Here is a 23,657-nt window from a genome sequence, read left to right as displayed (position 1 = left end):
ACATATTTTTACAGTACTCACACTAAAGTTATTCCGTCATCACGCTTTATATACTCAAACAAATACGGTATGTGAAATTGATACTATTTCTATTTTATTTAAGGATTACTTTGCAGAATGACCAACTAAAGCGGGGAAGAAAGATTTATGGTATATACTCGTAGGAAATTGATTTGAGGGTAAGGATTATGTAAAGAGACTTGTGGAATTGAGACTAAGAGGTCTCAAGCATGAAGGCACAGAGAGAATGTTATGAAATTGTGTTTTTTATTAGCGACCAACAGGTGGCATGAGCTGAGCAACAGAACATTGGAAGGCTCCTAGGCACCCGAGGCATTCAGTCAGAGCCTTCTGTCAGCGCCAACACCTGGATCACATTTCCAGTTTGGATATTTAAAATAAGACTATGAAGATAAAAATATGATTTTGTCTAGAGAATGCCCATTTACATATTTATTTTTCCTTGAAATAAAAATGTTCTAAAGTTACACTGTTTTCTACAGTGTCTGTTTAATTCATTTTTCTCAATGTAGGCAATGAAAGTTCACGTGCTCAGATTTTCAGTTCTTATACATCTGCTGAGTACTTAGATTCGGTTAGAAAATCTGATGATTCTTGACTTCCCCAGGTGTTTTATTTCGTATTTCTTATTTCTTTCAAACCAAAAAACTAATATTCAACTTCTTTAGGAGCTATGACTAGAAAAAGAAATATTAGTTTGGAGAAAAAAATAAGAATATGGTCCTTTTAATTCGGAGCCCTGCTGCAGGATCTAAATCTGGGGCTTGGTGTCGCCTGGGTGTTTTCTTCCCGTAATTATGGTATTAGAGAGGCATTCCTTTTTTTTTTTTTTCTAATTTATTTTATTGTAGTTCATTTACAGTGTTGTGATAACTTCTGCTATGTAACAAAGTGATTCAGTTATACATATATACATTCTTTTTTATATTCTTTTCCATTATGGTTTATCACAGGATATTGAATATAGTTCCCTGTGCTATAGAGCTAATTCCGAACTCCCAATCCTTCCCTCCCTCCCCTCCCCTCCCCCCTGGCAACCACAGGTCTGTTCTACAGAGGTCTCTTAATGTTTCCTCTTCAAATTAAAAACAAGAAGTTGGAATTGTATCCTAACAGGCAGTCCCGGATGCAGTATTAGAGAAGGTATATTCAAGCACTGAATCTATATGTATGCCAACATTTCCTGGCCCAAATGCAGAGGAGACTATGGGTAAGTGAATAGTGAGTCCAAGGGTAAGACACCATATGAGGCATGAGAATTCAGTGCCACTGGCTTCGCAACAGCTGTTTCTCCAAAAAAAAAAAAAGAAAAGGCAACTCTGGTATGCAAAAGTAAAGCAATCTTCTCACATTACTTTGCATAAAGATTTCAAAGTCTCCCAGAAACCGGGAGGCCAATTTATAACCAAGACAGCCCCCAGAAGGGATCCTTTTCTCCCCCACCATCATCCGTGGCCCACGAACACCTGGTGTGTGTCGGTCTGGCAGCTGGGTGAAAACGCCAGGCTCACTTTCTGTTAACAAAACGCACGTGGATGGGCTCCCCTGGCATCAGAAGCCCATGGGTTTTTGCATGAACAGTTTTAGTCCATGGAGATATTTTGATCTCAAAACGTTGAAGCAACTAAGAAGAGAAAGAGAGAGAAGGACTTCAAAATTGGGAAGCAGAAAATTCACAGCACTGCTGGAGTGCCCATACTCCTGTGACAGCCCCGGCTTCAGGGAGCCGAGGGAACGAGAGATGTGGGAAACAGGGCGTCAGGTCCTATACAGGAGCCCAGCATGCCCACTGAGCAACAAGGCCCATGGGACAAAGATACGCAATCAGAATTTAAACGGAGCAGGACCCTGTGGGGTTCCTGGGCACAAAAACCTTTCCATGTCCCCATTTCTTGCTTGGAGGAAACAGGCTTCATACAACTTCCTTGACCTTCCCTGAGTTCCAAAGAGGGGACTCGAGCAGTTACTAACTAGGGAAGGGAGGGGATGCAGAAACAAGGGAGGAGCAGTTAAGAAACAACAGTGCAGGCTTGGGGCTGGGTTCTGGTTCCTCCTCAAGAAATATACGTTACAGTATCTTTGAGCACTTCTGCAGAACTAAGGTCCCCCCACCAGGTGGAGGATGGTAACTTCAGGATGAGCACAAGATTCCTGGAGCCCCGCCCTGTTACCTCACCACCAACCAATCAGCCCTGCAGCCCTTACCCCCAATTTTGCCTGTAAAAGCTTCTCCCCACAAACCATCAAGGAGTTCTGGGTTTGGGGGGCATAAGCCACCCATGTCCTTGCTTGGCCCTGCAATAAACCTTTCTCTGCTTGAAACTCGGACGTGTTGGTTTGTTTGGCCTCACTGCGCGTCGGGCACATGATGTTTGTTCAGTAACAGATGTTCAAATGACTTACACTTTATTAGCTAGTTCAAAGTTCTAACTGTGTTACTTCCGCTGTAGGTCTGGAAAAAGAAGAAATCAAAGGAGCAAGGAGGAAAGAGGAACCAAGTGAAATTCCAGGGTTCCTGCTGGTTTGGAGTCTGCAGTCACTTCAGTGGTGGTACGGACACAGCAGGGGCACAGCCGTCAGACTTTATCCATTACTGTCTTTAATTTAACTATTCTTCATTTGCACCTTTGATTCCATTTCTCACTTCTGCAGTTCAAAAGGAGAAGCAGCCCTACCTCTCAGGGTGAAACTGGGACGTTTTAAAGAACGCTTAAGTATCTGTCAGCCTCAAGCACTAATCTCCCAAAAGGCAACCTGCTCTAAGGACCTCTGTCAAACTACATTGGTTCCTGGAGGGGAGGCAGGGCCTTGCTCAAGGGCCGGTGGGGACGGTGCAGGGTAGCAGACCAGCCATTCATCCCTCCCCTGCTCCAACCTCCTAAGAGAGCATCAGTGCTGGAGAACCTATATTGTCACATGGGATGCAAACGCCCCAGCCCACCCTGACTCTCCAGCCTGGTCTCCCAGGTAAAGCAGCAAGACCCCCTGATGGGTCCTCTGGGTGAGCTGGGGCTCCGGGGGTGGAGGTCAGGCAGGGAGCAGGGCTGCACTGAAGACACAGGCTAAAATCATTACTTTGTCATTGTTAGAGAGCCAAGCTGAATGACCTGTATTTAGGCAACTCTAGAACATTCTGGCATCGAGATGCCTTCACCTCAACATCTAATCTCTGACCCTTTGTTCTGACCTCACAGGACTGCTCGCGCATTCCCATGTGGCAGAGGAAAGAATCACACACAGGTCTCCTCGCTCCATGGCCAACATCCCACAGGGCCTTTTTCCTTTCTGAGTGGCAGTACATGCTCATTGAAAAATGAAAACTACACAGGAGATGTAAAAGCCAAAACACAAGACCCCCTTCCACCTCAAGTCTCCAGTTCCCAAGGAGCAAGGGTGTATCCTCTAACCACTGGCCGTGCAATATGAATGTCTTGTTCCTATTTTCAAGGAAACACATTAATATTGCAACATTAAAGCCAAACCTTCCCTTCCCGTAGGCCACAGGCATAAGTCGCTGTCTTGCTGGGATAGACACTTTATTTGCTTAAGGAAAGCCCTTCCATTACAGGTGTGCTAAGAGAGTTCCTTCATGAATGGGTGTTGAATTTTATCAATTATTTTGGGAGAGGGTCATAAAGTTTTTCTCCCTTAATTTGTCATTGTGGTGAATGCTGTCTTGAGGTGGGCCATTCTTGCATTCCTGAACAAACCTGATTTGGTGACGGTGCGTTTCTGGTCCATACATTGCTGGATTTGGCTTGCCAATTTTTCATTTAAGGTATTTTTCATCTTTGTTCATAAATCAGATGGGCCTGTAGTTTTTCTTTCTTATTTTATCCATTCTGGGTTGTGACTCTCAAGGTTATACAAGTCTCATAAAAACAAGACTTCCTTTTCCTATTTTCTATTTGTGTAAGATGATGATCACCCGTTCATTGGAGGTTTGATAAAACTTGCCAATAAAACTGTCCAGGTCTGGAACATTTGGCGGTAGATATTTTTACTACCGACTCAATGTATTCAAGGTCTGTTCTCTTTCTTTTGAGTCCATTTGGGTAATTTACACCTTTTCTAGTAAATTGTACATTTTATCTAAGTCTTCAGATGTATTGGTAAAAAAGCTGTTTGCAGTATTTTCTTGATTTAAAAAAAAATCAACTGCATTTGTAGCTATGTCTCCTTTCTCATTCCTAGTACTGTTTATTTGTGCCTTCTGTTTCTTCTTTTTTCCTCTTGGCAATTACAAACAATGATGTCCCCCCTCTATACTTGCACAAGTAGAAATGAGGGCTCTTGAAGCAAGAACTGTAGCAGGTACCCGTGTATGTTATAGTAGCAAACAAAGAAAACCCCCATCACCACCACCAAACGCCCAGGTTCTGACCCTTTTCCCCACTCCACCATCTGTGCCCTCATGCCCTCAGCATCCGCTATGGTTGTCCAGGCCGTCAGAAGCGGGAAGCATCCAGGAAGCAGTCAGCCCCCCCGAAAGGCTGCCTGGAAATGGCCTCTGCCCGTCAGAGACATGGTTGTGGAACACACAGGAGCACTGATGGAGCCAGGACCTTCCCAAACACAGTCCCCGTGAGCAGACACTGAGAGCAGGTGTGCAGACAACACGGACTCTGCTTAGACTATTCTTATTCCTCACACACCCAAAAGGCAGGTATTTGGCCCATTTTGTGGATGAGGAAACATGCTCAGCAGTGTCGGAACCACAAACTGGCAGAGCTGGGGTTGGAGTCCATCCTCCACACGGAGATGCCTCTCACCTTGGGCATGACTGGGCCTGGCCAGCATCCATAGGGCCCACCGCTGCCCGGGACAGCTGCCCTGGAAGGGACACCTCTCGCCTTGGAGGACTGCAGCCACCCGTGTGCCCACAGAGGTGGAACGACCGAGGGACAGGCCGGCACCCGCTTCTGCTGGTCTCACCAGGTCCCCGGAGCTTTCCCACCAGAGCCAGGTGGGCCCAGCTGGTGTCCTCCTCGCCCCCTTCCACACCCACCTCCCTGGCCGTGGCCCCTCACCTCCTCCAGCCCTCCTAGCCTGCCTCCCATGCCCACGATCCCCCACAGGCCGACCAGGCTTCCCCATCCCTAACGCTCTCTGATGCCATCGTCCGTAAAGGTCCCAACCCCTGAGTGCTCTGCCCTGGGCTCTGCCGGCCTGCAGGAAACGCCTCGGTAACATGAGGGGAAATGCAGGCAGGAGACAGGACACGTGCCTCGCGCCCTGCACCTGCCACGCGGCAACCGTGGCAAGTGGCTCCAACTCCCTGAGCCTCAGTTTCCTCATCGGTGAAATGGGGAGATGGGTCCCCAGGTCATCCCCTCGTGCTTCCAAAGCCTGGAGTCATAGCTCCCGAAACTTGGGCCGAGGTTTTCCATGGCAGGCTCCCCAAATCTGCAGGAAAGGCTAATGGATAGAATTTTCTCTACTGTGGGCTTTTCTTTCATGAAATTTCCTTCAGACATTATTTAGTTCCTGCCGCAGCCTGAGCTCAGATACTGGACAAGCGCAGAAGTAAACACTTGAGCATTTAGAGATTTGCATGGAAGGTATTCTCTCACCAAAACCAAGCCTTCCTGATGTTTCAAAACCCAAACAAGCTTGAGAGCCACCTCCCTGCTTAAAAGGCTGATTCACAGAAAACGAGGTGCTGAGGGGGCGGCAGGGGGTGAGCGTGACTCCCTCCATGGTGACGGTGACAGTGACAAGCTCTGAAGGAAGGAGGCCTGGGAGGCCGGGGCTTGAACAGCAGACGCAGCCACCAGCAGAAGTAGAGATCCCCCGTGCCCCACCACGTGCACTTCCTTAGACCACTGACATCAGAATCGCCCAGAGCCCCACCCCAGGCCCACCAAGTGATTCTCTCTGTGGTCGGGGCCCAGGAACCTGATTTCGAGGGGCTCCTGGTGACGGGATGGTCCATAATGTTTGAGGGCCGCTTGCTGGACACCTTCCACTAGCCTTTCTGCAGAACCCCTGTGGGAGTGCTTGGGCTCCTGTAACCACCCACCCCTGCTACACACACACACACACACACACACACACACACACACACACACACACACACATCCCAGTTCTGCCCAGGTGACTCCAAGGAAGAAAGGAACAAGGCAGGTGGCCATGGGGCTAGAGGTGGCTACTGCAGGGGGAGGGGAGGCATTTTAACACATAAAAGAGATTTAACAGGAAGCTCTGAAAGTTTTCAAAATCCTGTTTCCTTGCTTTCACCTAAGTCTTGATCCAGCAACGGAGCCCAGCCAGTCACCTGGATGAAGCCCAGCCCGCAGGCCCTACCTGAATCACAAGGAGGTGGATCTCCAATTCTGCAATCCTCCGCCCGATGCAGCTTCGAGCCCCGTAGCCGAAGGGGATGGACCCGAAATTGTCAACCCTGCGCAGGTTTCCTGGCCGCAGCCAGCGCTCAGGCCGGAACTCCTTGGCCCGAGGGAAGTTCTCATCCTCGTAGGAGGTGGCATAGTGGCAGAGGGCCAGCTGGGTCTGAGCAAACCGTTTTCACCAGAAAAGTAATAAAGAACTTAATCAAGGGAAAGCAGAGCAGAGGCCACAGCCCCAGCTGGACCGACCCTCCTGAGATGCTTCGGGCCAGGAGGAGTCATGTAAGGGCCCAAGAGGCCATGCAGACCCGGGATGGCAGGTCCCCCTTCAATTCACACCCTACCCGGAAAGAACATCAATGCAGCCACAGAGAAGGCAATTCAAGTCCTTCAGAAACTCTCCCTGGAGGGAACTGCTGCTTCCATGGGGCCTCCGGCGTGGGGGGGGTGGGGGGGGTGGGGTGGGGGGGTGGGGAGGGAGGGTTGAATAGGCCTGCGAGCTACAGAAGTATCTGCCTTTGTTTTTGCCAGAGCAGTGTCACACAATCCACATCTCCTTGCTCGTAAAGCCCCATAAAAATATATGCAGAAGAAAAGGACATCTACAGATATTTGCTTAGGTACAGGGACATCCGAAACGTGGAAGCAAATTTCCAGTCCAACCGCCCCTGCTCAGCCCAGCCCCGCCACGTCCGCCAAACTCACGCCTCTGGGAATCAGATACCCGCCAACAACCAGGTCTTCCTGGGTGACCCGGCCATTCCCCGGCAGCACTGGAAACAGCCTAGAAAGAGCCAACGGGGACGGGAAGGCAGCAGTGACTTTCAAAATACGTTACTAAACATTTAAAAGTCTGGATATATTGCCATTTTCATTTTCTAAAAAGTAACACGTGGTACAGTTTCAACCAGGAAATCTTGCAAGGATCTTCATGGGCTCCCTAGCTTTGCCCGGGAAGCATTCTGGGGCCTCACAGTCAAAAAAATTTATAGAACACAAAGCAAAGCCTTTAAAATGCTACTGTGCTCCCAAGAGGAATAATTCTTTTTTTTTTAAAAAAATAAATTTATTTATTTATTTATTGGCTGTGTTGGGTCTTTGTTGCAGCGCGTGGGCTTCTCATTATGGTGGCTTCTCTTGTTGCGGAGCACGGGCTCTAGGCGCGCGGGCTCCAGTAGTTGTGGCACACGGGCTCAGTTGCTCCGCGGCATGTGGGATCTTCCCCAACCAGGGATCGAACCCGTGTCCCCTGCATTGGCAGGCGGATTCTCAACCACTGCACCACCGGGCAAGTCCCGAGAGGAATAATGCTGAATTTCTGAAATCTATGCAAGCACGGGACCCCTTTATCAAGGAATAGTTCATAGGACTCAGGGCTCCAAGAAATAGATTCTGAGAAATGCTACATCAGTTTTTGGATTCTCTGGGAAGTGATCCTACGAAAACGCTGAATAAACTTTTTTTTTTTTTTTTTTTGCCGTACACGGGCCTCTCACTGCCGTGGCCTCTCCCGCTGCGGAGCACAGGCTCCGGACGCGTAGGCTCAGCAGCCATGGCTCACGGGCCTAGCCGCTCTGCTGCATGTGGGATCTTCCCGGACTGGGACACGAACCCGCGTCCCCTGCATCAGCAGGCGGACTCTCAACCACCGCGCCACCAGGGAAGCCCAACTGAATAAATTTTAATTGACAAATACCAGTTAACACACAGCTGGCTTTTTTCTTTCTTTCTCCCTCTCTTCTTTTTTTTTTTTTGAGATTAAACAGCATGCTGAAGATGGAAGATGCAAGCCAACTTGAAATATCATTATCGAGTCAGGTTTAAAAGCATTATTTTAGTGTGTGCTCTGTAAATAACCTTTGCTCCGTGTCACGGCATTTCCTCCACAGAGGAATGCTGTGGTCACGATCCTGAGCCTCACAGGAGGAAGAACCTTCACTAGTCACCTAATCCCACCTCCCACCCAAGCCTGCCCAAGACCACCCGTATCCCTCATGCTCCGGCGTTTCCCAGGGTCAGTAAAGTCCTGTCCGGAAGTAAACAAGCCTCACTACTTGGTGTCTCCACCTTGACTAGACATTCACGCGAGGAACACAGTAAGCACGTCTAGTAACTGGCCACTCAGCCCAGAACATTTTCCTGACCGTCAGTCCTATTCTGCTTTATCCCCAGAGGAACACACTGGGAAACAGTTGATGAAACAAATGTCTAGAGTGAGTACAAAGTTCGAGGATGGCTCTAAAGATCTTTATGAAGAAATGAATATTTCTAACTGTACAACAGAATAGCCTTTCTGCTGCTCTGTCGAGGGCAGAGAGGAAATAAAATGGTCATGAGTCCCTCCTTCCTAAACATTTCTGCCACCGAGGGTCTCTGGAGTATTGGGTTAGGACCCAGTTTTTAAGTCAAAAGAACATTCACTGTGATAAAGAATCAGAGACTTAACGGACACGGTTTTTGACATGAATTTTGGTGAGCCTTTTACCTCAAGGTTTCCTTAAGCAGAGCTCGGACCAGTGGGACTTTGGGGACGTCTGCAGCCGTGGGAACATGCCTTTCCCCCAAATTCCTCACTATCTCCCGGTACAGGGTCTGCTGCACTTCCGGGTGCCTCGCGAGGAGATACACTGCCCAGGACAACGTGAACGATGTCTAATAAAGAAACCGGCAGACACAGGCACGTGGGTGAGTAAAATCAAGGATTTCAGGCGCAGGCAGCATCGGACGTGAAGTCATGGGAGAATAAGCGCAGGTGCAAAGCCACGCCCATATACGTCCATCGGAGCATTTTATGTCTTACTGAAGCAAAAGATGATCTCCCCTAACTCTTCCTGGAAAAAAACTGACAGAGACTTTTGGAAAGTAACATCAGTGATGGGATTCAAGCGCTCTTTCAATGAAGAGCCACAGGAAAAATTATTTTGGAACTTTAAAAAATCATTGGAGAGCAATCTGCCTCTTCTTCCATGGAGTTTGAGAGCACGTAGCAACGCTGGTTAAGCCTGGAAGTTGTGCCTAGAACTTTCTTCGACCTTCTCTACAAGGGTCACCTGAGTTTTGCTAGAAAGGACCTGAGGCTGCCTGTCAGCCTGAGAACTGCATCCCGCAGGCCCATGGCTGGGCAAGGGCTGCTCTGGTTGCCCTAATCTAGAAAAGATGGGGGAGAGGGGGACGGGAGGTGGTGGTCACAGGACTATTACTGGTCCATCATTGTTCCCATGCACTTATCAAGCAAAGCACCATATAAGGACTGAATGGCATTTACACAAAGCAGTATCATTGTTTATACCACTTCCTAAACTGAAGAATTCCATTTCTGGTTATTGAGAATAAATAATTCTATTTTATACCCTAGATTCCAAGATTTTCACTAAAATCAATACTATTACCTATGTGACTGTAGTTCACTCTCTTGTAAACAAGGAAATTCCACAGTATAAGCGCCTTTCTTTCATCTAAAAAAAATCTAACTTAAGTAGGCCATATTGATGTTATTTCCCTCTAATTGATATTATGTATTTTTAGAGGACAAGCTCTCCTGTAATATACAATGTAATGTGCAAGTTCTTCCTTATAAATGATAAGGAAATAATTTAGATGCTTCCTATGAAGAGAACAGAAAATTTCTATCAAAATCACATATTCATGGAAAAACCAAATGTGGTATAGCTATACAATGGAATACTGTCCAGTAATAAAAAAGAATAAACTACTTTTACAGGCAACAACATCCATGAATTTCAAAATCATTTTGCTGAGTGAAGGAAGTCAGACACAAAATACATACCGTATAATTCCATTTATATAAATTTCTAGAAAAATGCAAACTGATTTCTAGACAACTGCAAACTGTTATGACACAGTGTCAGAAGGCGGTTGCCGGGGCGGGGGTGGGGGGCAGGGGTTATGGGAGGGATGGACTGAAATGGGGGTGAGGAACTTGCAGACGTGGTAGCAACATCCAGGATCTTAACTGCAGCGCTGGTTTCAAAAATGATTGCATCTGTGCTTCTCCTGTATTAGTCAACAATCTGTATCGAATTGTACCGTTTAAACGGATGCAGCTCATCGTGCATAAATTATGCCGCAATGAAGTTGGCTTTTTAAAATAACATTTTAGAAAATGAGCATGAAGTTTCAAGATGTTCCCTTCACGTAGGAACGAGTCCTCGCTGCCCTCCGTCTCACGGTGATGCTCTTAGTTACCACCAGGGGGCAACAGTAGCATGCATCTGAATCAGCTTAGATCCAAGGCCGTTCATTCCATCATTGCTTCTCCACTCAAGCAAACCCACACTGTCACGTTCACACGGTTAATCAGAACTTTCATCGCTTGCATTGTCCGCATTGATTCGTTTGCATTTAATTTATATACTTTTTGCTTTATTGTTGAAGATGATCCATAAGAATAATGACTTTATGTGAAGTGTTTCGCTTTTACACGTTTAAGTGGCTTCATAATAAAAATGTCAACCGTGGGGTTTTTGTCTACCTCTAAAAAGGAGATTGGTGCTTTCCTCAAGTCCGGGAAGCACTCCTGTGAAGGAAAAACCTTGAGGCAAGCTTAGCTGTTTCATTTTCCCACCTGTTAAATGAAGACAGTAACACCTACCTCAGAGGATTCTGTGTGAACAGAAGGGTGCTTACAGATGTGCGTTGGAGACACAGTAAATCACCAAATTTACTGTCTTAATCTTAGTTATTTCACTCAACTGACTTTTCTTCCACCAATTACCAAAAGCCTGGCCCTTTTTTTTCTTATTTCACCATTTTCTTTTAGCAAATTTTAAACTTTTTCTGGACATATACCCACAAATATACCATTTTTTATACTTGAGTAAAGGTATCAGATTATACATAAGTTTTTGGAAGGAACTTGGATTCCACACCCCTGTACCAGCCCCGCCCCAGCCCAGGAACCGTCCTGGGCGCAGGCTCCATACTTTCCTCCACGTCCAGCAATCACTTAGCGATACACACGTGCACGCGGACAGATGGGACGGGGGCCACTGTTTTACTAACGGGAACACAGGATATACATGCTTTTCTGCATCTTCATTTCTCACTTAGTAATAGGGTATGGAATTCCCTCCAAATCAATGGGCAATGCTTCGTTTCATTCTGATATTGAGCCCTCGTTGGTCATAGTGTATGATTCATCTGCTACACTAACTGAATCTATTCACTAGGATTTAAAATGGATATATGTACATATTCATAAGTCAAACTGCTTATTAAACTTTTCTTTCTTTATGCTTTCTTTAGCAGGTTTTGAAGTTATGCCGACTTTATCAAATGAACTGGGAAGTTCTCCCTAGCCCGGAATATTTTGAATGATAAGTAAGAGGGTTTTTAATGTCTGTGCCCTTTTCATTTCTTTTTTGTTTTTTAAGATTTTTTTGATGTGGACTATTTTTAAAGTCTTTATTGAATTTGCTACACTCCTGCTTCTGTTTTATGTTTTGGATTTTTGGCCGCAAGGCATGGGGGATCTTAGCTCCTCGACCAGGGATCGAGCCCGCACCCGCTGCACTGAAAGGCGAAGTCTTAACCACTGGACCGCCAGGGAAGTCCCTTCATTTCTGATATTATGAAACAATGGAGAAATGTTTGCAAATCAGGAATGATTTTAAACTTTAAAACATATTGCTACTTTGTGTGTGTGGTAATAGAATTGGGTTATGTTATTTACAGAATTCATCGTGCACCTTTATTTATATTAAAGAAAAGAAAAAAGGTCGAGTTTTCTCCTGGAGACCCTCAGCAGTGAAGCAGACATTCAGCTAGTACAAACAAGCATGGTCCCCTTAAAGTATCTGCCATCTGTCGGATTCCTCGGAAAGGCCCCCAGCTTTAACTGTGCTCTGCTGAGAAGAAAGGAAAGCTGAGAGCTCACCGTGTCCACGCCAGCCAGCAGCATCTCGGTCATGTTGGCGTAGATTTCCTCCCGTGTCAGCTCCTGGCTGAGGAAGAGGTACGTGAGCAGGCCCCCTCTCGCTCTCTCCCCTCGGTCCATTTGGCACTGTATGTCCCTCAGCTTGTTGTCAACGTGAATTTGGCCTGTTTGAAAACAGTGTTTCTTTTGAAAGAAGTTTTGGTTAAGAATCGTCTCTTCAGGGCTTCCCTGGAGGCGCAGTGGTTAAGAATCCACCCGACAATGCAGGGGACACTAGTTCGAGCCCTGGTCCGGGAAGATGCCCACATGCCGCAGAGCAACTAAGCCCGTGCACCACAACTACTGAGCCTGCACTCTAGAGCCTGTGAGCCACAACTGTTGAGCCCGCATGCCACAACTACTGAGCCCGCGTGCCACAACTACTGAGCCCGCGTGCCACAACTACTGAGCCCACGTGCCACAACTATTGAGCCCACGTGCCTAGAGCCCATGCTCCACAACAAGAGAGGCCACCACAAGGAGAAGCCTGTGCACCACAACAAAGAGTAGCCCCCATTCGCCACAACTAGAGAAAGCCCACGCGCAGCAACAAAGACCCAATGCAGCCAAAAATAATAAATAAATTAAATAAATTAATTAATTTTTTTTAAAAGTGAGAAATCTGTCACATTACTTGTGGTCACAACCCACGTGCTTTTTGCTCATTCGAGAAACCAATCTAAAAGTTCTTGAGTCAAAATAGCACGTAACTCCATTGGGGAAGCCCCTACAGTAACACCCACTGTCTGCGTGAGCGTTAGATACACAACTAGGAGGAAAGTCAGGTCCATCTGATTCTACAAAAGGTGCCCTGACTCTTCTCTTACTGAATTTGAAGAGTCCATCCCAGGACCTGCAGAATTCCCGCCAGGGTTTGGGGATGAGCGGGCGGAGCCACCTAGGGATGGCACCGGCGTACATGGACGTCTTGAACGTGCAGAACATGAGCTCCAGGGCCTCGATGTAGTCCATCGTCGCCTGCGGGACGCTGTTCTCCAGGCAGCCCAGACGACTCTCGTAAAGAATGGTGGCCACTCCTGCGCGGGAGAGAGGTTACAACCCTTCTTCTTCTTCTTCTAGATCATTCACAGCATCAATATACGATACCTGGCCATAAATGTAACTTTCAAAAGTGGTCCAGGGACTTCCCTGGCGGTCCAGTGGTTAGGACTCCTCGCTTGCACTGCAGGGGGCCTGGGTTCCATCCCTGGTCGGGGAACTAAGATCCCACAAGCCTCGCCAAAAAAATAAAACTTAAAAAAAGAAGTGATCCAGGTGCCTACCCCTGAGGTTTTCTCTACCAGGTCCTGACCCCCAGGGCGCTGTGGGTTCAATGCTGACGAACCCTCTGCCTCAGTGCGCCCTCAGCTCAACAGTCTGTTCAAGACCCATAAGGCACAACTCCCAACCTTTCAGCCAGTTGCCCAACTTCGGGGAGTTGAAAGGTGGCTCCTCCTGGCCACACTTCCAGGAGCCCCAGGACGAGCTAAGGGGGCAGAGGAAAGGGCCTCTGTGAACCAGGGATGGGGAGGATTTTTCAGTGTGTTTACAACTCACTTCTCTGTCGATTTTGTTACTATTTTTAGAGAGCATTAATACCAGAACTTTAAAAAGTTAACTTAAATTTGAAGAAACTTTTTTTTTTAAAAGGGAAATCTGGACTTCCCTGGTGGTCCAGTGGTTAAGACTCCGTGCTTCCACTGCAGGGGGCACGGGTTCCATCCCTGGTCAGGGAAGTGCCACATGGCACGGGCAATGCAGCCATAAATAAATAAATAAAAATAAAAATGGGAAAGCTAAGAGAATTCTCCAAAAACCCAGGTACAGAAAAAATGTTTGGCATGCTATCGATTTTTTTTTTAAGTAAAAAGAATACTCACACTCATACTCATATTTCTTTGTATGTGCATAAAATATCCCTTGAAGAAGCTGGTGACCTAGCTGGGTCAGGAGAGAGGGAGACTTTTCCATGAGTACTTTTTGGGTTTGATTTTTGAACCATGGGAATGTGCTACCCATCTAACATGGATTTTAAAAGTTAGCATGATTGTGGTACATGCCCTCTAGACTCCTGTTGCTTTTAAAACTATGCTAAAACAATAATTAGGAGCATGGTTCTTGAGTTAGAGAGACGTCAGTTTGAAACTAAGTTTCTGCCACTAAAAATGGGGGTTCGTTTTTCAGTTCCCCCATTTGTAAAACAGTGTCAGTCAACCTGGTTCCATTAGCACTGTGACAATTACATGTACGTATGTATGGGGCTTAGCGCATTGTCTGGGACACAGGAGATGCTCAATGAGTGATAAGAACCATATTTTGGTAAAATGTCCATTCTTCCATCTTCCCCACCTCCTGAGTTCACCTACCTTCCATTGAATATTTGAAGAAAAGGTCATTGATGTTGGTCACAGTCTCCCCATCTTCTGCCTGGCTCTTGAGGAAGTAGATTCTTTTAATTAAATCAGCAATAACTTGGTTGATTTCTCCTGCAAAAATGGCCACATCTTTCGGTTTCAGAATTCTTTGTCTCAACACACTTCTCATCTTGAGCCACTGTTCACCCTCCCTAGAATAAAGTGAATTCCAAATAGTCTTACTTATAGTGATATTCTAGGAAGGAATTCAGAGTATCTCTGCAAAAATTTCCCAGCAATAAAGAGTCAACAAGATCTGCCAGTCCAAATGGGATGAAGACAGGACAGACACTGCAAAGAGAGGGGAGCGATGGTATTACTCCCCAGTTCCTGTGTAAGGACATGTATATCAAAAGAGCCAAAGATAGAATTTCTAAACCGAAGGGATTTGGACCAGGGGACCTGCAGATGGAAGACACAAAGGTGTATAATAACCATAGTCTGTTATAAGGCAGGAACATCATCCCATGGCGATCAATGCTGAAGTTCGTAGCCCCTCCTGGAGGTCTCCTAAAACAGCTCACCACCCTCACCCCTGTCCACAGAGGGGCTCTGTGAGCTTCAGCCCCCTCAGTGGTCGCCGACAGGACACCTAAAGCCACAGAGTGTTCCTTGAAAAACGGCTCCTCTCCATCACTCGGCTAGTGGGCTCCCCACCTTGTCCCTGCCACCAAATCTCTTCCCAGAGGGTTTTAGGAGATTTGGGGAGATCACACGGGAGGCTCTTTTGATACTATTCCACTGGGAGTTCTGTGCCTTATTAATAGCTGTTTTTAGGAGCCCAGCGTTCAGGGAGGGGGGGCGTCCCTGGGCTCCCCGCTCCTGCTCATGTCTCAGCCTGGCCTCACATACTCACGCGGAGATGAGCCCGGTGGATCTGCCCCGTAAGTCTCGGTACTCCTGCCAGGACCCCATGTTGGCTCTCTGGGGCACGGCCCCCTCTGCCCGGAGCACCTGAGCCACCAGGTCTCGGTCTGCAACAGATACTACAAACTGAGGACCAAAGTGAGACTTGAAGATTTTTCCATATTCCCGTGTGTGTTTCTGCTGCAAAACCATGGAGAAATCAAAAAAGGAAAAAAATACACAGATATGATATACCTTTGACACGGACATTCCTGGATGTTAGGGGAGCAGAAAACTGGGGCAGAGGGAAGCTCTGCATTATGCAGAACTGAATCAGAGTGGCCACTTTACTTACAGTTACCAAGGGGGAGAGGAGGGGGCAGGGATAAACTGAGAGATTGGGATTGACATATACACACTAGATAACTAATAAGGACCTACTGTCTAGCACAGGGAACTCTACTCAGTGCTCTGTAATGACCTACATGGGAACAGAATCTAAAAACGAGCGGATGTATGTATACGTATAACTGATTCACTTCGCTGTACAGTAGAAACTAACCCAACAAGGTAAATCAACTCTACTCCAATAAATATTAATTAAAACAAAAAAAGAGTGGTTGCTTTACGTATTCCTGAGGTAAACATATTTTCACATCATTAATCATATTCATAGAAGTTTTCTTAGTTCTTTAAAGATGTGTGTTTAAAAAAACCTTAGCTGTGTGAAGCAATGTGAGAGGAATGTGGATGCAGATGAACTGCAGGGTCTTGACTGTCCTGAGTCAAACAGGGTCTGCCTGCCCCTTTCATTCAGACACTCAGCAGCCGTCCAGCCTGCCCTGTGAAGAAAGCTCCCTGCAGGAAATCGTAATAAACCTGTAAAAATGCCCCCAGCAGAAAAATGAAAGAAAAGGCACCCAGATTGGAAAGGGAGAAGTAAAGCTGTCTCTGTTCACATGTGACGTGATCTGGCGTGTAGAAAATTCTAAGATATCTGCTAAAAAACATGTTCAGTGAGCTTGCCGGATATAAGATCAATATACAAAATTCAATTGTATTTCCACACACTAGCAATGAACAATCCAAAAATAAAATTAAGAAAGCAATTCCATTTACAATAGCATCATAAAGAATAAAATACTTGGGAATACATTTAATAAAATAAGTGTAAGACTTACGCTCTGAAAACTGCAAAAGATCATCGAAAGAAATTAAAGACCTACATAAACGGAATTTATTTATTCCATGTCAATGGAATGGAAGACTTAATATTATTAAGACGGCAATACTTCTCAAACTGATCCATAAATTCAACATAATCCCTATCAGAATTCCAGTGATTCAGAACCGCAAAAACAATCCTAAAAAAGAAGAACAAAGTTGAAGGACTCACAGTTCCCTATTTCAAAGGTTATTATAAAAGTGATGAAAACAGTGCGCTACTGGCATAAGGATGGACGTCTAAATCATTGGAATAGAATCGAGACCGCAGAAATAAAGCCATACATCTAAGGTCACTGGATTTTCAAAAAGAGTGCCAAGACAATTAAATGGGAAAGAATAGCCTCTTTAACAAAAGATGCTGGGGAAATTGGATAGCCACAAACAAAAAATAATTTGTACCCTTATCTCACACCACACACAAAAACTACCTCAAAGTGGACCAAAGACTAAATGCAAGAGCTAAAACCACAAAACTCTTGGACGAAAACATAGGGATAAATATTCATGACCTTAGATTTGGCAATGGCGTCTTAAGATATGATACCAAAAGAACAAGCAACAAAAGAAAAAAACAGATGATTGGACATCATCAAAATTTTAAAATGTGCATAACGTCAAAGGACATTACAAAGAAAGTGAAAGACAATCCCTAGAATGGAGAAAATATTTGCAAAGTACATATTTGATAAGAGATTTATGTCTAGAATATATAAGAAAACTATTACAACCCAACAGTAAACAACAACAACAACAAATAACCCAATTAAAAACTGGGCAATTATTTGAATGGACATTTCTCCAAAGAAGATATCAAAATGTCTAATAAGCACATGAAAAGAAGCTCAATGTCATTAGTCATTAGGGAAATGCAAATCAAAACCACAATGAGATATCACTTCCCACATACTAGGATGCTTATAATCAAAAGGACAGGTAATAATAACAAGTATTGGCAAGGATGTGGAGAAATCAAAACGCTCTTGCACTGTTGCTGGAATATAAAATAGTGCAGCCACTTTAGAACAGTCTAGCAATTCCTCAAAAGGTTAAATACAGAGTTACTATTTGACACAGCAATCTCACGCCTAGATATATACCCAAAGAAATGAAAACATAACAGCCAAAAGGTAGAAACAATCCAAATGTCTATCAACTGATGAATAAGTAAACAAAATGTGGTCTATCCACACACTGGAATATTATTTGTTCATAAACAGGAATGAGGTACTAATACATGTTACAACATGGGTGAACTTGAAAACATTATGCTCAGTGAAAGAAGCCAGACAACAAAGACCACACATTATATGATTCCATGTATATGAAATGTCCAGAATAGGCCAATCTATAAAGACAGAAAGTAAATTATTAGTGGCTGCTTAAGGCTGGGGGAATGAGAGGGTTGGGGAGTGATTGCTAAAGAATACAATATGGGGTTTCTTTTTAAGGTTATGAAAGTGTTCTATAATTGATTGTGGTGATGGTTGTATACTTTAAGTGGGAGAATTGTATGATATGTGAATTATACCTCAATGAAGTTGTTACCAAAAAAAGAAATCACAATAAATGTAAATGGGTTAAATAGTCCAGTTAAATAATTAAAGAAGGAAGGAGAGAAAGAACCCTCCAGCATGGCTCAGCATGACATAGGCATGGGGACTTTCCTGGCAGTCCAGTGGTTAAGAATCCATGCTTCCAATGCAGGGGGCATGGGTTAGATCCCTGGTCAGGGAACTAATAACCCACATGCTGTGTGGTATGGCCAAAAAAAAAAAAGCATGACATAGGCAGGGCTAAGCATGGGGAAAATGACTACATCCCTCTTTGGCATCTGCCAACATTTCTTATCACCCCAACTCTCAACCACGGAAATGGCAGGCCAGAGGGTCTGTCATCTCTCCACTCTTCTGCTCTCAGGCAGAAGCTGTTTGCTTCTTTGTGGACCTAGTTGAAGTCCCGCTGCCTGGAGATGAAGACACTCAGACTCAACTGGGATGTGTCAGGTGCCAAGAGATCACTCTGCCTAACAAACAGGTGACCCCAAAAGGGTATTTCTCCAGGTTTCTGATAGGATGACTGTTACCAGAACTACTGGGAGATGGGCCACTCCTCGGGCACATCCAGCTACTGAATGGGCACAATCAGACAAGGGAGCCACTGACCAAGGGGCAAAAAGAATGAGATGAAGGACACAGGTAGTTTACGGCCCTTTTTGGTGGAGGGCCAAGGAATGATACAGTCAGCCACAGACTCAGTTTGTGTAGCCAGCTGGAGCACAGACTCTGGAGTTGGAATCTCAGCTCACAGTTTACTAGCTGGGTGACCTTGGGAAGTTAGGTTCCACTGTGTCTCAGTTTCCTCACCTGCAAAATGGAGAAATAATAGAGATTACCTCACATGGAGGACTTAAAACTGTGCCTGGCACATGAAAAGAGTTCCAGAACTGTTCATTCTTCTTATGTGTTGGTTATTATTACAGTTTACAAAGCCCTTCCACAGCCCTGATCACACGACCTCACAATGACCCGTGAGATGGATGAGGATTGCCAGACTGCTGCACAGAGGAGGAAACTGTGGTCCAGAGAGAAGAACTGATTGGCCAAGATTCCACAGGTGCTTGTAAAGGGCTGCTACGTAACGCAGGACCCTCCTGCTCTGTCATACCTGGCGACCTTGATCACTGTGTCTGCTCTGCCGCTAACCAGCTATGTGACTGTGGGCAAGTCACTCAGCCGACACTTTGGGGCCTTTTCCACATGTAAAGTGACAGACCTGGACCCTGTAGATGAATCCCTTGTGAGACAGCATTCTGTGATCACAAGTTGAGTGAAAGGAAACTGGACTTGAGGTAACAGAATAATTCTCTTCCTCCTTAGAAATGCCTTAGGGGTGACCTGGAGAGCTCGGGGAGAGGGTTTTACTAGAACAACCAGCTCTAGTAAACAACCAATGCTCCAGTCTACAGCAACCTGTATTGAACTTGTCAATAAATAAATAACAATTTTTTTTTTTACCGTATTTGAAAACTGTCATCTTGATAGCTTATGTTCAGATTCCACATGGAACAGAAAAAATCATTTTTGACCCCCAGAAACATGTTTGGGAAGAAATCGTGTGGAGTTCATGTGGGGCATGGAGAGGAGGAGCCAACTGGAATTTCAGTCAAATTAAGATTGTTCCTCTTGCCCCACTGTTTTTGGTTTTGTTTTTCTATCAATGAAGTAAGTTTCTGTTTCTCCAGCTGTAGCTGTGGCCTCTGCACCATCATGTAGGTTAAGGGTTGAGGGAATGAACGTACGAACGAATGACCAAAACCCAGGTGGGTGGTTACAAAAAGCTTCCTCTGAGAAGTTTCTGAAGGTTGAAGGGTAAGCTCTGAACAAAAAGAAGTGAGTAGTGGGGAAGGAGGGTGTTCTTGGACGAGGTCCCAGAAATCACAGCGGGTGCTGGGGTGGGAGCCCTGAGAAAATGACGGAGGCAAGCAGCGAGCAGCTACCATAGGAAATGGGAGCGAATGGATTTGACGACGCTGAAAGGTGTGGATCACCTTGCAATGAAAGACGCGATTTGAGGTGGGCACGGGAAGGGCAAAACTCAGGGTCAAGATGAGCCACCGTACAACGAGCGGGCTCCCAACACTCCGACGGGGTTGCTGGACCGGTTGGGTTCTTCCTAAGTCCCTGCCCAGACCTGGCTTGACGCCGAGGTTCACGAACTTTCGTTTGTCTTCCCATCACTTAGAGATCACATAACTCGGAGCCTCCGAACCCCTCGCTGTTATTTTTAGGTTTTTTTTTTTTTTTTCAATTATAAAACACAAACAAAAAGGACTAGGAACATACGCAACCTGTCCTCGGCCGCGTAAAGACCCGCAGGGCTTGTCACCCACCGCGGGAGAGGCGCTGCTCACGGGCCTCCCTCGGGACGGTCCCGGGAGGCCGGGTGGCGGCTCCCGGCGCCCCGACTCCGCAGGCCAGCCCGCCGGAGCGTACGGCGCGTGGGGGCGCAGCGGCTCCAGGGCGGCCCCTGCCCGCGACCCCCTCCTCCGGCGCCCCTCCCCGGTGCCTCCCCGGGCCCCCTCCCCGGCTCTCCCTCCCTGGAATCCCTCCCCGGTTTCCTCTCCCCGGGTCCCTCCCCGGCGCTCCCTCCCGGGTTTCCTCTCCCCGGATCCCCTCTCCGGCGCTGCCTCCCCGGGATCCTCTCCCGGGTCCCCTCTCTGGCTCTCCCTCCCCGGGATCCTCTCCCCGGCGCTCCCTCCCTGGTTTCCTCTCCCGGGTCCCCTCTCCGGAGCTCCCTCCCCAGGATCCTGTCCCAGGTCCCCTCCCCGGCGCTCCCTCCCCGGTTTCCTCTCCCCGGATGCCCTCCCCGGCGCTCCCTCCTGGGGTTCCCTCTCTGGCGTCCTCCCCGGGATCCTCTCCCCGGTTCCCCTTCCCGGCGCTCCCTCCCCGGGCCTCGTCCCCGGCGCCTTCCCGCCGGAGCGAGCCCCCTCGCGCTCCCGGTCTCCCGCGCGCAGCTACCTGGATCTCGTGGATGCGGCTGAAGCCGTCCTTCCAGAAGAGCTCCACGAGGTTGGCGAGGGTCCGGGGCCCCGGCATGGCGGCGAGGCTCCGGGGTCCCTCTGCCCGGCCCCCGGCCCGCGGCGCCCCCGGCCGCCCGACTCCTTTGTCCTCGGCCCGCGCCCTCGCCGGGAGCCTGGCGTCCGTGGGCCGAGGCTGCCAAGGGCCCCGCTCGGGCGCCGGGCTCAGACGGGCTTTGAGGATCCGCGCCAGCAGAGCCATTGCGATCCTCTGCGTTGGCTGGTTTGAGCAGTTTTTTGTTTCGAGGGCCGCCCTTTGCTCTTTGCTTGGTTTTAACTTGTTCGAGCAGAGCTCCTGCGAACTCTTACGGCCTGGGCATCAGTTTACACAGACCGTTATTAAACGCTCCCTCCCCTAAGGCTGGGGAAAAGGGGGTGGTCTGTGATTAGACTGCCAGAGAAATAAAGCGATTATTATTTTTTCTTCACATCAGATTAATTAAGCGTTCTTTGAGACCAAAAAGTTTTAAGGTCAACCCCACTTTCAAGCATGGCCAAAAAAAAAAAAAAAAAGAAAAGCCTACTGGGATATTTTAAATTATCTCCCTCCTTAAAAATTACTATAGAGAGTTTACGGAAGAACGCTAATTTGCCCTTTTTGTATTTTAAAAACACTTCTTTGTGATTTCAAGTTATACAATTATAATTCAATCACAAAATGAGAACAAAAATGTTAGATGACCTTGCAGTAGTTCACAGTATTGTAAAGTGACCACATTATTATTTTAGCACAAGTTTCCATAATGAAGACTATGCTGCCTCTGTTGACGGATTTTATGGGTCTCAGTTTTATCCCAGCACACAGTACACATTGGAAGTGCTAGTGAGGAGTATGGGGAGGGGTGAGGGACTTTTCTTTGAACATTTGGCTTTTTTTTTTTCTGGTCTCCCACAAGGACTGGTCCTGTTGCACAATGCTTAGAGAAATGAACACACCTCCACGTGAAGGTGAGAAGAAGGAGGACTTTGCCAATATAGGTTTAGATCTCAGGGCCAAGCTGCAGAAGGGAAGCCCCCGCCCACAAAGAGGGAGGGGCCCTTGGCATGGGAGGGGCCCTTGGCATGGGAGGGGCAAGAAATGTGTCATCTGGTTTCAGGAAGGGAGCCCAGATTCTGAGCTAGCAATTCAACAACTTACTCTGAAAACTGAGAACATTATTTAAAGATTTCATAACAGTTTCTACTCCTGCATCTAAACGTTAAAAAAAAAAAAAAGTCTAGGAAGTATTGTTACTTTTTGATTAGTAGTTTGTACCTTTACAACTCTGTTAAATGTACATTTCATTTAAATATTTGTAAGTACGTAAGTGAAACAAAGAAGACCAGAGTTATTCCGTTTCTAGAATTTGATTAATAAATACTTAGCAACTCTTATTTATAAGGTACTATAGCTGCAAGGGACTCAAAGAATAAGATATTAAACCTGCCTTTAAGGAGCTCATAACCCACAAGAAGAATAAAACGGTACACAAACACACACCAGATTAGCATAAGTGCCAGAAAACTGGTAGACAATATGATTGGAATTGGTGGGCAGGGCGATCACATCCACTTATAAGGTAGGAAGGGATGGTGCAGGAGAGAGACCTCCTGAAAGAAGGAGACTTGTAGGCAAGGTTTGAAGAGAGGGCTCAGAGTCAAGAGGCAGAGTATGAAGAATGGCACAATCACTTTGTTCCTAGAGATTTTTTGAAGTATTTCTGAGGGTTACTGCTCCTCAGGAGCAAAGAAATCATTAAAGAACCATATATGCAAAAGGCAATTCAGTCCATTCTAGACAAGGAGCTGTTCAAAATAGATTTACGTATATAATGGCTTAAAACACAGCTAGTTCTCTATTAGGGAAAAGGATATAAAGAAAGATAAGGAGGAAGAACGATTTCACGGTACATAGACACAGGTTTTCACGGAGCACCCCTGCTCTCATGTCTCCTAAAGCTAGTTTCAAAATTGTGGATACAAATAAAGTTATCCATTCTTGATATTTGCCTCAAGCTCAGTGAAAGAAAGCAAGAGGCTATTTTAGAGTCCCAGTACATTGGTATAAATTATCAATCAGAAATTCTGCAATAGAACAGGATACTGTTTTGCGGCTAACTATTATTAGTGGAAAACATACTTGAACCCAGACATAGACTAAATCATTCAGATTGGGAGAATTTTTTGTGTGCTAATCAAAAATAATTGTAAAAGTAACTTACTTTGGTCTATCCAACTTTCTTCTAATGAATATTGCTTTATATTTTTTTTTAAAAAAAAGGTTATTTAAAACAAATGAGTCTCATAGCTGT

At 46.2% G+C, this 23,657-nt stretch overlaps 1 protein-coding gene across 1 annotated transcript; it reads right to left on the bottom strand.

The window, feature by feature from the left end:
- Nucleotides 1-1,528: 1,528 nt before the first annotated feature.
- CYP27C1 (cytochrome P450 family 27 subfamily C member 1) lies at nt 1,529-22,035 on the bottom strand (the record flags this gene model as incomplete). The annotated part of the gene is made up of 9 exons (XM_079924429.1): nt 21,308-22,035; nt 15,574-15,764; nt 14,670-14,869; nt 13,131-13,340; nt 12,265-12,428; nt 8,854-9,020; nt 7,074-7,152; nt 6,328-6,531; nt 1,529-1,645 (listed from the first exon to the last, which is right to left on the bottom strand). The coding sequence occupies exons 1-9, from the start codon at nt 21,566-21,568 to the stop codon at nt 1,529-1,531; spliced, it is 1,593 nt and encodes a 530-aa protein (XP_079780555.1). The 5' UTR covers nt 21,569-22,035.
- Nucleotides 22,036-23,657: the final 1,622 nt, after the last annotated feature.

This window comes from Stenella coeruleoalba, assembly GCF_951394435.1.
Source record: "Stenella coeruleoalba genome assembly, chromosome: 6".
In the NCBI taxonomy this organism is placed as follows: domain Eukaryota; kingdom Metazoa; phylum Chordata; class Mammalia; order Artiodactyla; family Delphinidae; genus Stenella; species Stenella coeruleoalba.
This window is presented reverse-complemented; position numbering and strand designations above follow the sequence as displayed.